The 15,832-nt window shown below is 37.7% G+C and overlaps 1 protein-coding gene across 1 annotated transcript in view; it reads left to right on the forward strand.

Annotated features, from left to right (window-relative positions):
- The window catches only part of LOC108368308 (polycomb protein Asx-like), a 14,166-nt gene extending 6,106 nt beyond the window's left edge, over nt 1-8,060 (forward strand). The window contains exon 5 of the mRNA XM_017623150.1: nt 7,655-8,060. Coding sequence (XP_017478639.1) covers nt 7,655-7,986 — 332 coding nt within the window. The 3' untranslated portion in view covers nt 7,987-8,060. The remainder of the gene's footprint in view (nt 1-7,654) is intronic.
- Nucleotides 8,061-15,832: the final 7,772 nt, after the last annotated feature.

A 15,832-nucleotide genomic window follows, 5' to 3' on the forward strand; every position in this document is an offset into this window, starting at 1 on the left:
GTCTTCTCTACTATGACGTCACCAAAACAGCTGATTCTGTCAAAATCACTGAGAGCCGAGTAGCGGTATCGTCATCGGCGCCACCTCTGTATTCTCTCCACCGTGAAGCCAATATAATTATGTTGGGTAAGTCCTCCATACAAAATAAGCTAATAGCTTAAATTTCTGGACAAATAAAACACGGCTATTATAGACAATGTTTTTATGTAAAAAAAAAAATTAAAAAAAAAATGCTATAATCAAAAAAAAAATCAAAAAGAAAAATCTTTACTTAATTTTTTTTTTGTTTTTTTATACGCTGCACATTAATGCAAAAAATGTACAATTAAAGCCCATAATAAGACGGAAGAAATACATTTCCAAGATACAGTACTGCACTACAGCATACCACTACAACAACAACAACTTCATACTTTGGTAGATTATGCCGAGAGATCAGAAGTCTACACAAACTGCCCACTAGTGCACCACTTGCTGGTGGCCATCGGACGGGCGAAAGCCATTGGACCAGATGGAATTTGCATACTGATGCTGAAAAATTTGGGTCTGGCGGAAATAGAATATCTCACAAAGGGTTTCTACTTGTTTACGGACATTGTATTTTTTCCTGCGTGTGGAAATTGGGGGGGAATGGTGGCGTTGCTGAAACCGTGGAAGCCAGCTAACAAATTGAAGGGCTTCTTCTTTCGCTACCCATAGAACGCCTTCCAGAAGGGCTTTTAGAGGACGTACTTCAGAAGGCCTTTTGGAAGGGTTCTTTTACAGTTGCTTCTTTAATTTATAAAAATCATACATCTTTGAAGTATTTGCTTAAGCTTTATATCAAATATGTGTTATTGCAACTTAAAATGTTTATTGAAACTAATGCTAAATATTCAACAATTTTTAATAAGCTTGAGGCCGTTTTTAATAAAAAAACTTATTGTGGAAAAGCAACAATAATGTGAAAAAATGGTAGAAGTGATAGCTATTTCGGAAATTACCACATTTCCTCATCAGACTTCTTTCAGTAGGATTCGAACCGACGATCCCACTGACTCAGCCAGTTGCCTACGCACTGTGCTAAGTTCGCCTTGTAAATTATCGTTGCTTTTTTCCACTTTTTCATTTGTTAAGCGAACACAATCAAGCGCAGCTATTCGAGAGAAAGATTTACGGACCTTTACGCGTTAGTGATGGCGAATATCGCAGACGATTTAACGATGAGCTGTATGAGCTTTACAACGATGTAGACATAGTGCAGCGAATTAAAATTCAGCGGCTCCGCTGGCTTGGCCATGTCGTTCGAATGGACAGAAACGCTCCTGCTCTGAAAATATTCAACGCGGGCGGCGATGTTAACAGAGGAAGAGAAGGGGCCTCCTCTGCGTTGGAAAGAACGGGTGGAGAAGGACTTGGCTTCACTTGGCATTTCCAATTGGCGTCAGTTAGCACAGAAGAGAAATGACTGGCGTACTGTTTTGGACTCGGCCTTAATCGATTAGGCGGTTACAGCGCCAATAAAGAAGAAGAAGAACCGCCTAAGCGGTTTTGGCCGAGTTCCACAAATCACGCCAGTCGTTTCTCTTCTGTGTCAATTGACGCCATTTGGAAATGCCAAGTGAAGCCAAGTCCACCTAGTCTTTCCATCGCAGTGCGGGCCTCCCTCTTCCTCTGCTACCACCAGCGGGTTCCGAGTTGAATACTTTCAGAGCTGGAGCGTCGGTGTCCATTCGAACGACATGACCAAGCCAGCGGAGCCGCTGTATTTTAATTCGCTGCACTATGTCCATGTCGTTGTAAAGCTCTTACAGCTCATCGTTCCATCGTCTGCGGTAGTCGCCATCGCCAACGCGTAAAGGCCCGTAAATCTTCCGCAAAATCTCTCTTTCGAATACTCCAAGGGCCGCCTCATCGGTTGTTGTCAATGTTCATGCTTCTGCACAGACATGATGAGTGGCTTACAGAGTGTAGTTTTCGTACGTCGAGAGAGGACTTCACTCCTGAATTGCCTACTCAGTCCAAAGTAGGACTTGTTGGCAAGAGTGATTCTGCGTTGGATTTCCACGCTGACATATTATCGTTGTTAATGCTGGTTCCCATTAAACTGAACTCTACTTTCTCGAAATTATAACTGTCAGCAGTGACGTGGGTGCTGACTGTTTGTTTTATGACAGGAGAAACTTCGTCTTGTCCTCGTTTACCACCAGACCCATTCGCTTTGCTTCCTTATCTAACTTGGAAAAGGCAGAACAGACTTCGCGGTTTTTGTTACCGATGATGTCGATGTCATCGGCATAAGCCAGCAATTGCACGCTTTTGTAGTAAATTGTTCCTGAGCGGTTCAGTTCTGCAGCTCTTATTATCTTCTCCAACATCAGATTAAAGAAGTCACATGAGAGGGAGTCGCCCTGTCTGAAACCCCGTTTTGTGGCGAACAGCTCGGAGAGGTCTGACGGAGCTCATTTTACACAGTCGTATCTGTTTGGCGGGGATGCCAAATTCAGACATAGCGGCGTATAGGCAACTCCTTTTAGTGCTGTCGAAAGCGGCTTTAAAGTCGACATTAAGGTACAATCAGTTCGTTGACGGTGTGCTTCAGTCTTTCGCACAATACACTCGATAAGACCATATAACCTATGCTTAGGAAGCTGATCCCGCGGTAGTTGGCGCGAATAGCGGAGTGGCTTTTCTTGTGGATGGCGCAGAGCACACTTAAATTCCAGTCTTCGGGCATGCGTTCGTCTGACCATATTCTGCATAAGAGTTGATGCATGCACCTTATCAGCTCCTCGCCGCCGAACTTGAATAGCTCGGCTGGCAGGCCGTCAGCTCCAGCAGCTTTGTTGTTTTCAGCCGCGTAATCGCTATTCGTGCCTCGTCATAGTCAGGCGGTGGGACAGCTACTCCATCATCATCGACTGGGGGGTTCGTCTTCTTCACTACTTTCAGCGCTGCTACCATTCAGTAGGTTGTAAAAGTGTTTCCTCCACAATTTATTTATTTATTTATTTATTTATTTGCTTATGAAGTCTACCAACAGGATGTTCTTACAGACTACACATATTAGAAAAAATTACATATTATAAAATATTATTGGGATTACTTAAATAAGATTCAAGCCGATTTCGGAAAATACCCTTTGGCATAGAGAGATCAAGGTCTAGAGAACTAGAAATCGTATTGATTTCTTGCAAAGTTCTATTTAAGGGAGCATTTCGACAGTAAAGAGTTTTGCTAATAGCGACTCTAAACAAATCAGAATGCCGCAAAATTCTGCTAGGAACATTGAAATAAATTCTGCTGAGCAGTAAGGGGCAATCAACGTTACCGGAAATTACATCGAAAATGAAGGAAATGGACAGGAAAATTCTTCGGTTATGCAATGGCATTAAGTTAATTAATTGACAACGTGAAAAATAGGATGGGATAGGGTCGGAGAAGTTAAGCGATCTTAAGGCGTGTCGGATAAACACGCGCTGGACTGACTCAATCCTGTTTATGTGGACTTGGTAATAAGGTCTCCAAATAAAGGCAGCGTACTCTAATCTTGACCGAACAAATGCAGAGTATAAGACTTTGTGAGTGTAGGGATTCAAAAACGCAGTACTGTTGCGTCTTACAAAAGCAAGCATCGAAAATGAATTAGCTACGATATAATTGACATGCGTAATGAAGGTAAATTTCGAATCGAAAAATACTCCGAGGTCCTTAACTACGTTGAGAGACTCCAATCTAGTATCAGAAATACGGTATGATGTGGATAGCGGTGTAGATTGTTTTGAAAACGTGATTTGGTTACATTTTTTAATGTTAAGAAATAAGCGATTCTTAACACACCACAAAAATAATCTGTCAAGATCAGCTTGAAGTAGAAGCGCGTCATTATAAGATCTAATAACTGAGTAGACTTTTAAATCATCTGCGTATAAGAGATACTTAGAGGTAGCAAAGCACGACCCGATGTCATTAATAAATATTAAGAAGAACAATGGGCCCAATATACTACCTTGCGGAACTCCAGAGGTGAGCAAAAAGGTCTTCGAAGAAGCGCCATCTAGAACAACAGAACTAGTTCTGTGTGATAGATAGGTCTTTATCCACTGAAGCATGGACGAGTGAAACCCAAGCTGCGAAAGTTTACTAATTAAAATCGTGTGCGAAATTCTATCAAATGCCTTGGAAAAGTCCGTGTATATTGTATCCATTTGATACCCTGCAATGAAACTTTTAATACAGTCGTCAGTAAAAACGGCAAGATTAGTTACAGTGGATCTACCTGCAACAAAACCATGCTGATTGGAGCAAATAACCCGCGGTAAAGTATAAAACAGCCTATTTTTTATTATAACTTCGAAGAGCTTAGAAACTGTGGTTAGCTTAGAGATCGGACGGTAGTTGCTGACATCACTCTTATTACCGCTTTTAAATATCGGCGTGATGGAGGTATGCTTCCATTCCTCAATAAAGATGCCAGACGATAGCGATTTATTAAAGATAAATTTCAAGGGTTCCACTAAGGAAACGCATTTCTTTAATAAAATAGCAGACATGCCATCTTCGTCTGTATGACAAGAATGTTTAAGATTCTTAATACCATCTAGAATATCTCCGTCTTTGAGAATCAGAGAGCCTACATCGAAGGAAGCACACTCCATATTGTTAGTGTCACTATCCGCAATTAGCTCACCAACCCCATCATCTGATACAAAATTTGAGGCAAAAAAATCAGCAAAAAGGTCAGCTGCCTCATATAACGAGGCTGCCGTAGCATTCTTATAATAAACCGAGGTGGGAACGTTAGATACACCCTTCATAGACTTAATGTAGTTCCAGAAACATTTCGGATTGCTTTTAATGTTTCTTTCAAAATTGGCAATGTAACCCCTATAGCAGGACTTATTGAGAGTATTAAACTGATCTCGGTAACTCGTATAGGAAACAAAGTGTGTGCTGTCCTTAGTTTGCTTAAACTTTTTAAAGAACTTATTTCTTAGATTCTTAAGACGCTTCAACTCCCTCGTGTGCCAAGGTAGCTTGTAAGACATTTTGGCATGAATAGGTATATACATCTTACTTAGATTAAAAATAATATTCCTGAATTCATTAAAACAAAAAGCAACATCGCCTGACCCAAAAACATCATTCCAATCAATAGATGAGAAGGTATGGTCAAGAAAGTCAAAGTCACAAGAGCCATAGTTAAAGGAAACCCTTTGCATATCTCTAGGAATGCAAAAGTATTCAAAAAACTCAATCTCCAATATTAAAGGAAAATGATGCATATTAGGCGGGGAAATTGCAGTAACGGGAAGATATAATTTAAACTTAATGTTATTGCTAACAAAAATTAAGTCTAAGATCCGATTTAGACTATTGGAGAACCCATTGACTTGTGTTAAGTCGATACTTAATAAATTATCAACTAAGTAGGACTCGGTATTACTGCTTATATTAGATGGAGTTAAATACATGTTGTTGTGCAAATAGGACCACGAAATATTGCTAAGGTTAAAGTCCCCTAAAACACATAACTGGTGAGCACTAATTTCCGATTGCAGAGCAATAATGTTATCGACATGAGCACTATAAATGCGATCCTCACTGGCTGGCGGAATATAAGATGCGCAAAGGTACAGCAATCCGGAGGCACCTTTTAGTCGCACACAAAGCTGATCAAGCATGGAATCGGTGCATTTTAACGCTATTGAAGACGCTTGAAGTTCACAACAGGAGGCAATGAGCACGCCCCCACCTCTACAGCAACCAGTTTTTACGGCATCTCGATCCTTACGGAAAACGTCATAGCGGTTCAGATTAACAAACTCAGCATCGAAAAATTTTTCATTAAGCCATGTCTCGATAATGACAAATACGTCATAGTCCAATTGCGAACTCAGCAGGCGCATATCCTCTGACTTGGTTCTTAAACCTGAAGCATTGTGAAAGTATATTTTAATAGATTTGCGTGCATTCTGGACATCGGTCACTAGGTCGCCATTGTTATTCTTGCGGGAGCTCGCCCCAGTCTCGAAACCTTCCGTAAGTCGCCTAACCCTCTGGTAGAATTTTCGGGCGTTCTTCCTGTCGGCCAGCATCTCAAGCTCTTCACACTCACCTATTTCGGCCTCTCTCTCATTGCGGCAAATACGTCTCGCTTCCCTCTTCAGTTCCCTATAGCGGTCCCATATAGCGCGTGTTGCGCCAGATCGCAGCGTGGCGCTGTAGGCGGTATCTTTTTTCTCTGCAGCTTCCTGACGCTCCTCATCGTACCAGTTGTTCCTTGGGGCTCGCTGCAATACGACTACTTATTTGGCGGCGGTACTTAATGAGCGACAGATGTGGTTCCACTGCTCGCATATGTCAGTTTGTTGAAGAGTTCTCTCTGAGTGCAGGTGTGAGAGTCGAGTAACGAATGTATTGGCTGTCTGTTGTGATTGCAGTTTTTCGACGTTAAGCTATCCTTGCATATTTGGGCACACATTTTTTACTGCATAGAGGTGGGTGCGTATCTTGGCTGCAACAAGATAGTGGTTGGTCATCGGAGTGTACTTACGTCTAAAACACTGGAAGCGTGACTTCCGTCTACCGCAACATGATCGATTTGGTTTCTCGTTTTTCGATCCGGAGACAGCCAGCCAGAGTCAAGTCCTTTACTCGAGGTGATTTGGGGAACGTTAATTTTTCAAAGAAATATTTGTAGGCCTTATCCGTCATGGGACGAAAAAGGAATGTACAATTTCTAGTTTTAAGATATGCAGAAATTCCGCAGCCAAGTAGGCGCGTTCTCCAATCCGAAATATGCTCATATCTTGCTAGCCCAAACACATAGCGCGTGATGTGGTTAAATACTTTATATATCCATTTTGTGAGCTAATAGGGAATCTAACCTGTAGACTACTTCAGAATAACAGATAATTGACAATATGAGTTGGATTTTGAGTTTACGTCAGATTTCTATCTGTGTGAATCGAGCAGACATTCGTAAATCCCTTGAAGTATTAGTGGTATTCACCAAATTGAGCAACTGGCCTGGCACTCGGGAAAAAGAGCAGGTGAGCTCAAGCATCGACTGACTTTTGCCAGAGTGCCAGGACACTTGCTCAATTTGGTGAATACCTATATTCTAGACTTTGCTTACTGTTGAATTCACATGGCCAATGCAGGTTAGTTACTACTGCTGGGTTAAGACGTTTCTTACATATAGGTAACACAAAACACAACTAAGACGAACACCATTTAGCAGTGCCCAGGGCCTAATAGACATCACTTCCCTGTAGAAGCCTGCACACTAATTAGCTGAGTGCTTAAGCGGACCTGACATAGAGCTGGACATCGTCCGCATTGGCAAGCATATTGGCGTGCATAGCAATTCGAAATATGTCATTAACAAACAAATTAAACAACAGTGGTCCTAAGCTTGATCTAAGAATGTGTGGCACCGGTAAACAATGGTCGTAGTTCAGATATTTGAGATTCAACCTTGACACGCTGAGACCTCTTTTTCAGATAGCTATGCCTCAGTTCCACAGCTGACTTTCCAAATCCAGAGTAATTTTTAAAAGTAAATCACTGTACTCTGTCTGGCTAGAAGTTTGAATGAATTCATGCAGCCCTCTAATATGTATGCATGTATATTTTAAAGTTACTTTTTTTTTCATTCTTCTATTTGCAGGCAACGTTGCGTATATAGATAATCTAAGTGGTGCGACAACTTTGGCCGATGGCAATTATATAGTTACAGCAACAAACGCTGGATCGCTGGATGCCGAACAATTGGTAAGCAAGGCCGTTACCGTAGCCGCTGCCGCTGCTGCCGCCGCTGCTGCAGCTGGTGGTGGAGGCGGCGGTGTAGGTGGTGGCAGTGGGAGTTTCACCCGAACACCAGAAGCGGACAATTGTGCCTGCTCGTTAAACGCAATGGTTATTTGCCAACAATGTGGCGCATTCTGTCATGACGATTGTATGAGTGCATCGAAGGTGTGTGTCTCTTGTGTGATCAGATGAGAGGATGAAGTCTCTGTAATAACCTTTTAGGCCTTGCGCACATTGAGTAGAAGTTATTGTGGTTCTGCACTAAACAAAATACAACAATAGATATACATATAAATATAAATATATATAAATAGATATATAGAATATACGTAGATATATTTACACCAATATATCAACTAAAACACGAATTCTGAATTCTACGAAAAAAAGCAACAGCAAAAAGCATAACATAAATAACTCAAATTACCAGTTGGCAAATGCATAAATATGTATGTAAAAAAAAACAAAGACGTTGCTCTGCTAAAAATGCTTTATGCAAATTTACGCTGAAGTCCAAGCACATATGTATTGCTACCGTTCTTTTCCATCATGCGATGAGATAGATGTTAGCGCTTGCACATTAGGTTCGAGAAGCTTAACATTACTTGATTTTTATTTTTACATATATTAGCGGGTTAAAGGTAGAAAATATTCGAGGACATCAACTCGCAGTTATGGTGAAACAGCTAATTCGATATTCAAAAACTGTAATGGAAAAAGTTCAACTTAATTAGCATATTGAGCCATGAATTTAATGCTGCTGCATCTCTATTTCAACCTTCAAACTCGTATGAATTCAACATTTTCTTAATTTAGTATAATAATTTGTTTAGTAACCAATTTAAATCGTTATTTGTTTTTTAGGCATCAAGATCTTTCCTTCGAAAATTTTAGGACGAAATTGTTACATAATACATGATAAAACGAGTTATTCTGCAGAAATCGTTTTTTGAATTGTGACAGCTTTCTATTTTTTATTTAATAAGCGACAATTAGTACAATATTCTTAGTGATATGCTGAGTCGGTACTTTTAAGTATTGATCCATACTCGGTACCGATTTGGAAAGTATCCGATACATTCGGTACTCGGTACCGAAATATTGGAATTTATAATAAGACTCACAAATATGGGAAAAAAGCTGTTAAGTGATCGTTGAAGTTTCTATGAATCTCATTAATCTATGGTTAAAGAAATCTATTTCTCCACATTGTTTGGATCTGAACGCTCTCGTCGCTCGATTAATATATTCCCCATTTTTGAAAGTTTAGAAAGGTTCGCTTGGAACGGTCGTCGTAACAATAATAATATTTTAGCGCTTACACTTTTGCTAAGTATTTGGCCGACCTTCACTTCCAATTTGTGGTGTGTGTCTTGATGTTATATTCAAATTAGACAGAAATACACTCAACTGTTAACCGGACCAGGGATCGCACCCTGTCGCCATAAGTATTACGAATTAATAATGTTGCCACAAGAACTGTTGCAGTTGCTAAGACAGTTGCGATAAGTTCAAGAAGGCTCAAATACTAACATACATATTGCTCATCTTCTGAGAAAGCATCGTCTTGATTTGTAGGCTTTTTTTTTGCTTTGACGATGTCATATAAAATTGCAACGACATTTTTTTCTGCAAACTTCAAAAGTATGTATATTATGATGAAGGTTTAATGTATCGAATCGGTATCGGGTACCGAAAAGAAAGTATTGGGTACCGAAATTTTTTTCAAGTATTGGGTACCGACAATTCAGCACATCACTAATAATCCCCCGAGTATCGAAACTTTGAAGTCTTTTTAAGAAGGATTGCTGGCGTGCTTGTGGCATAAGTTTTGGCTAGTATTGGACGAATATAAATTCGGCGGGATTGTCGTAATAGGTGTCTACGTCACAAAACAATCCGAACTTGGTATTGCTTAATTTGTTTCTATACATACAGTATTGGACATACAGATGCGTGCAACTAATTAACAACGACATGTCTCTGTAAGATCTATGATCTCTTCTGTATAATACTCAACACCTAAATTGAAAATTTTTGCTAAAACCCCCTTTTTGGAAAGTATATTTAGATTCAGCTGTCAAAAAAAATTCAATAAAGCTCCCCCATTCTGAAAAATTGCAATTTTTATGCAAACTCGGCAAAAGATCGTGCAACACTAAATAACAACGCTCTGTTTGTATGTCCTTTTTAAGTCAATATTTGGTTGCAAATCCATTACTATCAATCACGGCTTAACATTTGCGAGGCATTGACTCCACTAAACTTTTTGGAAATGTCCTGTGGAATAGCATCCCACTCTTGTTTAACGTTTTCGTACAAGTCCTGGAAGTTTCCAACTTTATGAGAACGAACCGTTTTCTTCAAATGTGTCCAAAGGTTTTCAATAGGGTTTAGGTCTGGACTACATGAAGGCCAGTCTACGAGGGTCACCATTTTGTCCTGAAACCATTGCTTTGTAGTCCGCGTGGTATGTTTAGGATCATTATCCTGTTGATAGATCCATGTAACGGGCATGTTGACATCAGTATATGGTAACATCACGTTGTCCATGATTGTTCTGTACTTGAACTGGTCCATGTGGTCATCTATTTTGTAAATAGGACCAAAACCACGCCACGACATGGCACCCCAAATCATTATGTTGCCGTCACCATGTTTTAATGTGGATTTGGTATACCTAGGGTTCAGCTCCTTGCACTTTGGTCTGCGGACATAGCTTTTCCTGTCTGAAGAAACTCGTTTGTAGTCCAGTTACGGTATTTCCTGGCAAACTTTAATCCATTTCTTCGATTGCGTTCGTGGGATAACGGCTTTTTCCTTGAACATTTTCCAAAGAGTCCTGCTTCACGTAAGCGTCTTTTTATGGTATCCACAGTTAGCGCTCTCTCATTTTCTCCGAAAACTGCAACTCGTATTTGATTCCCCGTCTTGTGGGGATCCGTTTTCGTCTCGCGCACAATCAACTCTTCCTCCCGCGTAGTCGTTTTTCGTGGTGGTCGTGGTCGTGGGACTTGCTTTGTAATTTTATTTTTAGTGAAATATTGTACTGCATTGAAAGCCATCCATTTTGAAATATTTAGGGCGTTTGCAATGTCTCTGTAAGATTTCCCACCCTGGCGCATCTGTACGATAATAGCCCTAGTTTCCTCCCAACACTATTTGCGCTTAGCCATTTTGTTTTCAACTAAAACTATTAAGTTCATTATAAATAAACTATTTTGGTAAAAATATAAAAAGACTTACCGTAATTCAAATAATTCGCAAAAATCTTAAGAATTTAACTCGCTTTGTTAATTAAATGCACGATAGCTTTAGTCAAATTTGCATAAAAATTGCAAATTTTTCAGAATGAGTGATTTTTTTTTTAATTTATTGACAGCTAACTAAATCTAAGTATACTTTTCAAAAAGGGGATTTTAGTAAAAATTTCCAATTTGGGTGTTGAGTATTATATAGAAAANAGGGGATTTTAGTAAAAATTTCCAATTTGGGTGTTGAGTATTATATAGAAGAGATCATGATAAAAATATAGCAAGGTAGAACCGTTCTCTCAATTTGTCGGCCATGATTTTTTTTTGAGTTTGCCAACATTTTAAAATCATATAAAAGTGAAAATAAAAAAATGAAATTGTTTGAAAATGTTGTTGCTTGAGATTGAAAATGAAAATGTGTGTTTGAGTTTGCGAGTAAATTTAAAAATCAAATTGTTTGGAAACGTCAAGAATTTTAAAAGTGACTCTCAGCGGTTCTACATTACTATATTTTTAACATGGAAGAGATCATGAATCTTACAGGGACATGTTGTTAATTAGTTCCACGCATCTTTATCCATGGCAACACCAAAGTGATATTGTTTGCCACTTATGTTTAATTATTTAATTTTAAGATTTTTCAATTAAAATACAGTTCATTGTCTAACAAAACTCATATAAACCAAAGTTTCAATCTTTTTAAAAGGCTACAAAAAATTCAACAAATTTGCACCCAAATTTCAAACTTTATTCTCAGAAGTGCTGGAATTTTTTTAGTGAAAATGTGTTGCATTTTTTTGTAGTCGTTTAAAAAGTATTAAAATTTGGTTATATGAGAATGTTTGTTAGAGAATGAACTGTGTTTTAATTGAAAATTCCTAAAAATAAATAAATAAATAAATATGAGAAGCTTTATTGTGGAAATGCGTTCCAAGGTTTCTAATTGGCTGTCGATGTGTGACCGCTATTAGAAAAGGTTTTTTTTTTCCTTTGTCGAAGTGTGTGTAGAAAACGCATTTTTTTGCTTTGTTTGATGTTGTGCGGATCAAGAATATCACCTTGGTCCTACCGGTTGAAAGTCCGCGGCTCTAACCACTCGTTTATGGTGGCTGCATTAAGTAATATTTAGTATAAAACTCTGCGCAAAATGTTTTGAGGTGCAAGCTATCTCCAAGAAATAAAAATATACATAACTAAATTAATCAGAGAATTGTCTCATTTTTCAATTTAAACTATTATATAAACTCATTCTGCCTTAACAAATATGCATTTATTAAATTGTGTCTAGCAGTTCATCTCTACATAAATATCAGAATTATTTCAAATTGTAAAAAATTTTGAGTCTAAAAATGCAGCTTTCTTGCGTTTTTTTACAATTAGTTATTTTGAACTGAATTCCCACAGCACAAACTAATACTTACGAACTCTACCTTTCTATGTAGCTTTTTGGATTCATTGATAGCATTTTCTTAAACAACATTTTGAACATGTGTTATATGGAAGAAAATGCGCAACCCCCTCCACAAAAAAAAAATTCTAAAAAATCAACGGTAATGTTTTGCGACTTGAAAATTGCACTTTATTATACTAAAATTGAATGGGCTACAAAACTGCATACCCCAGCATTTTCTATATATTCTAATTAAAAATTTTGAAATTTTGATGACGATTTTTTTAAGTTTGATTAATTTTTTTGCAATTTGTGCAAGCTTTGCAACTTTTGTTATTGTGGTTTCTGTTATAGATTGAATTATATTTTAAATGAAAATTATTAAAAATAAATAAACATAATTTGCAAGCAATCTCGTTTTGAATTTCGTTGCTAATTAGTTGCACGCATCTGTACATACAGCTGTGTTCATGAAAATAGTAGTGCCAGTGGGCCCTAACTTTCAAAGCATCAACTGAAGTGAAAAACACAGTTTCATATTAAAAATTTTAAGCAAAGTAGTTATTAGTATTGGTAGGAATATTCACAGTTTCATTAGTACAAAATATTTATTTTTTGCCACACTAAGGCATATTGAAAAAGAAAAAAAATAAAAATATTGTGTTCACGAAAATAGTAGTGATTATTTTAATGAAGTAGCAAAAGAAAAAAAGTGCAGCTAAAGTTATTATTTCACGTTCAACATGTTGTCTGTAGTCTAGTATTTTGTGGTAAATCCTTTATTATTTATTACGGCCATACATCGACGTGGCATAGAATCAACAAGATCCTTACAACGCTTCACAGGGATTTGTGCCCATGCCTCTTTAACGACTTGCCAAAGGTGTGGTTTACTTGAAGGATTTGCTGTTGCTACGACTCGTTTGACATCTCCCCATAAATTTTCAATTGGGTTAAGGTCCGGAGACTGAGCTGGCCAGCGCATCACGTCGATCTTTTCAGATGCAAACCACTCCATAGCTAGTTTGCTTGTGTGTTTTGGATCGTTATCCTGTTGAAACGTCCATTTTATCGGCATTTCCCAGCTAGCAAATGGTAACATAACATCCTTTAATATATTTATGTACACTACTCGGTCCATAACGCCATCGATCAAGTGGATAGGACCAACTCCGCTGTACGAAAAGCAAGCCCACACCATAATGCTTAACCCACCATGTTTAACTGTTTTAGTAGTGTACCTGGGATGGTATTCTGTGTTTGGTGGTCGGCGGACATATTTTCTGGATCCTGTGCCACCAAATAAAACTATTTTGCTCTCATCTGTCCATAACACGTTGCGCCATTTTGAAGACGGCCAACTCAAATGTTCTTTAGCAAATTGTATTCTTGCAGCGACATGTTTCTTCGTCAATAGCGGTACTTTCCTGGGGCTCCTTGCTTTCAAATTGTTTTCAATAAGACGTCTGCGAATTGTCAGAGCACTGACCGACAAATTTAATTCATTTTTTATCATTTTTGCGGACGCTGTGGGCTTGGTTTTAGCATACCGGATAATCCGTTTGTCCTCTAAGGCTGTAGTTTTCCGTTTTCCACCACGATTTTCAGCTTTCTCTTTATAATTTATAGCGTTATTTATCATCGTGGCAGTGCATCCCATAATTTCCTCGATTTCTTTGTACGTCTTTCCCTGATTCCTTAGCTTAATTATCAATTGTCGTTTCTCTACTGAACAATGCTTTCCTCTACCCACTAAAATAGAAGGAGTACCACGATATCAATAAATTTTATCCGAAAATGATTAAGTTGCTTAAATACACTTACTTATTGCAGCTCTTTATTTTTTTGTTAAACTTATCAACCACTCACGTCAAGCACTACTATTTCAATGAACATACTATTTTTGGGGAATATACGAAAAAACGTCACAAAACAGACAAGACATGCAAAATTAACGGGATTTTTTGGTTTTCTCTTTCTTAGCATTCTATTCTACGAAACCACTGCACTCTTGTTCAAGTTGCAAGTCCGTACATTTCAGAACTTCGTTTTAAATGTTAGGAGTCGGTGCACTACTATTTTCATGAACACAACTGTACATATTTCGTAAATATCGAACCTACTATTGATTACACACGATTGATTTCGACGTGCTGAGTCTAAATTCGGAGTTATAATTGCTCTGGTGAATCAGGTTTTCTAGATATTTTAATCAAAATGTTCAAAAACCGACGTTTTTGCGTACATTTGAGCTTATGTAGCATCGCGACTTCTTCAAAAAAAAAGAAGAAAAACAAGATTTCTTATTTTGAATGTCCCGTTGAGTTTGCTCCAATGCTCCACATGGTTCTAAAAAGTTAAATTCTATTCAAGAATACTCTTCTCAAAGGAACAAGAATAAAACTGTTTCGAAAAAATACGATTCTAACTATTTTGAAAGCGTGGTTAAAGCATACATTTTAATGGCTCTAAAAAACTCGTTCAGCGTAAGCTTTCGACCCAACCTAATCGGGGTTGTTGCTGAAACTATCCCGGTCCCATTTTCGTATAATCCCCGCAAAGCGATGACCCAATCCGAAAAGCTACGACGTAGATATATGTGCTAGTATAGTAGATTTTACGAAATAGCGGATTACAATAAATTCAAGCACCTAATGTACGAGCACTAGCATCGCATATGAGTTATGCCTTTTTAATCTGAAATGATAATTAATCAACATCTATTTATCTTTGATTTCTTTTATGTTAATATATATGTACATATTAACAGCATATGTCACAAACACACACTTGCAAACAGCGTTATTATGATGCTAAAAATTAAAAAAAAAAAATGTTATAATATGCAATTGTACAAATTACAAAATGTGTTAAAAAGAAACAAATAATGTGTGTCATTGCATACAATGGTGTGGTTTACTAAACAAACGTTTTAAGTTGCAATACAAAGACAAAAATGTAAAAAAAAAATAATTTTAAATCAGCAATGAATGCTGATGTTGCAAAATGAGACGCAACGCCGTTCTCACTAATGAACAAGCATTGCGAGAAATTTTGCATAATTTTGATTGTGAGATCCTTGGAAAGACTTCTAATATATATACTACATATATAAATATATAAATACATTAATATAGTACTACTATTTTTTTATTGCATACCATACATTTTTTAATGAGAAGCCCAGTTTCATTCAGCACTTATTTTATAAGTTTATTTAATTATTTTTATTTACGTACGTTAATTCAGTTTTTAAAAGGTCGAGTATGTATGAAAAAATGCAGACGCTAGATGTAAACGAAAGAGAAATGTTAATAACAATCAAAATATTTAGAATTCTTCTATTAAAGACTTGCCTAACGCGAGACTTTTTTAAATTGCAAATGTTTCGAAT

This window comes from Rhagoletis zephyria, unplaced genomic scaffold, assembly GCF_001687245.7.
Source record: "Rhagoletis zephyria isolate East Lansing unplaced genomic scaffold, Rhagoletis_zephyria_1.1 Rzeph_scaffold_03064, whole genome shotgun sequence".
Taxonomy (NCBI): domain Eukaryota; kingdom Metazoa; phylum Arthropoda; class Insecta; order Diptera; family Tephritidae; genus Rhagoletis; species Rhagoletis zephyria.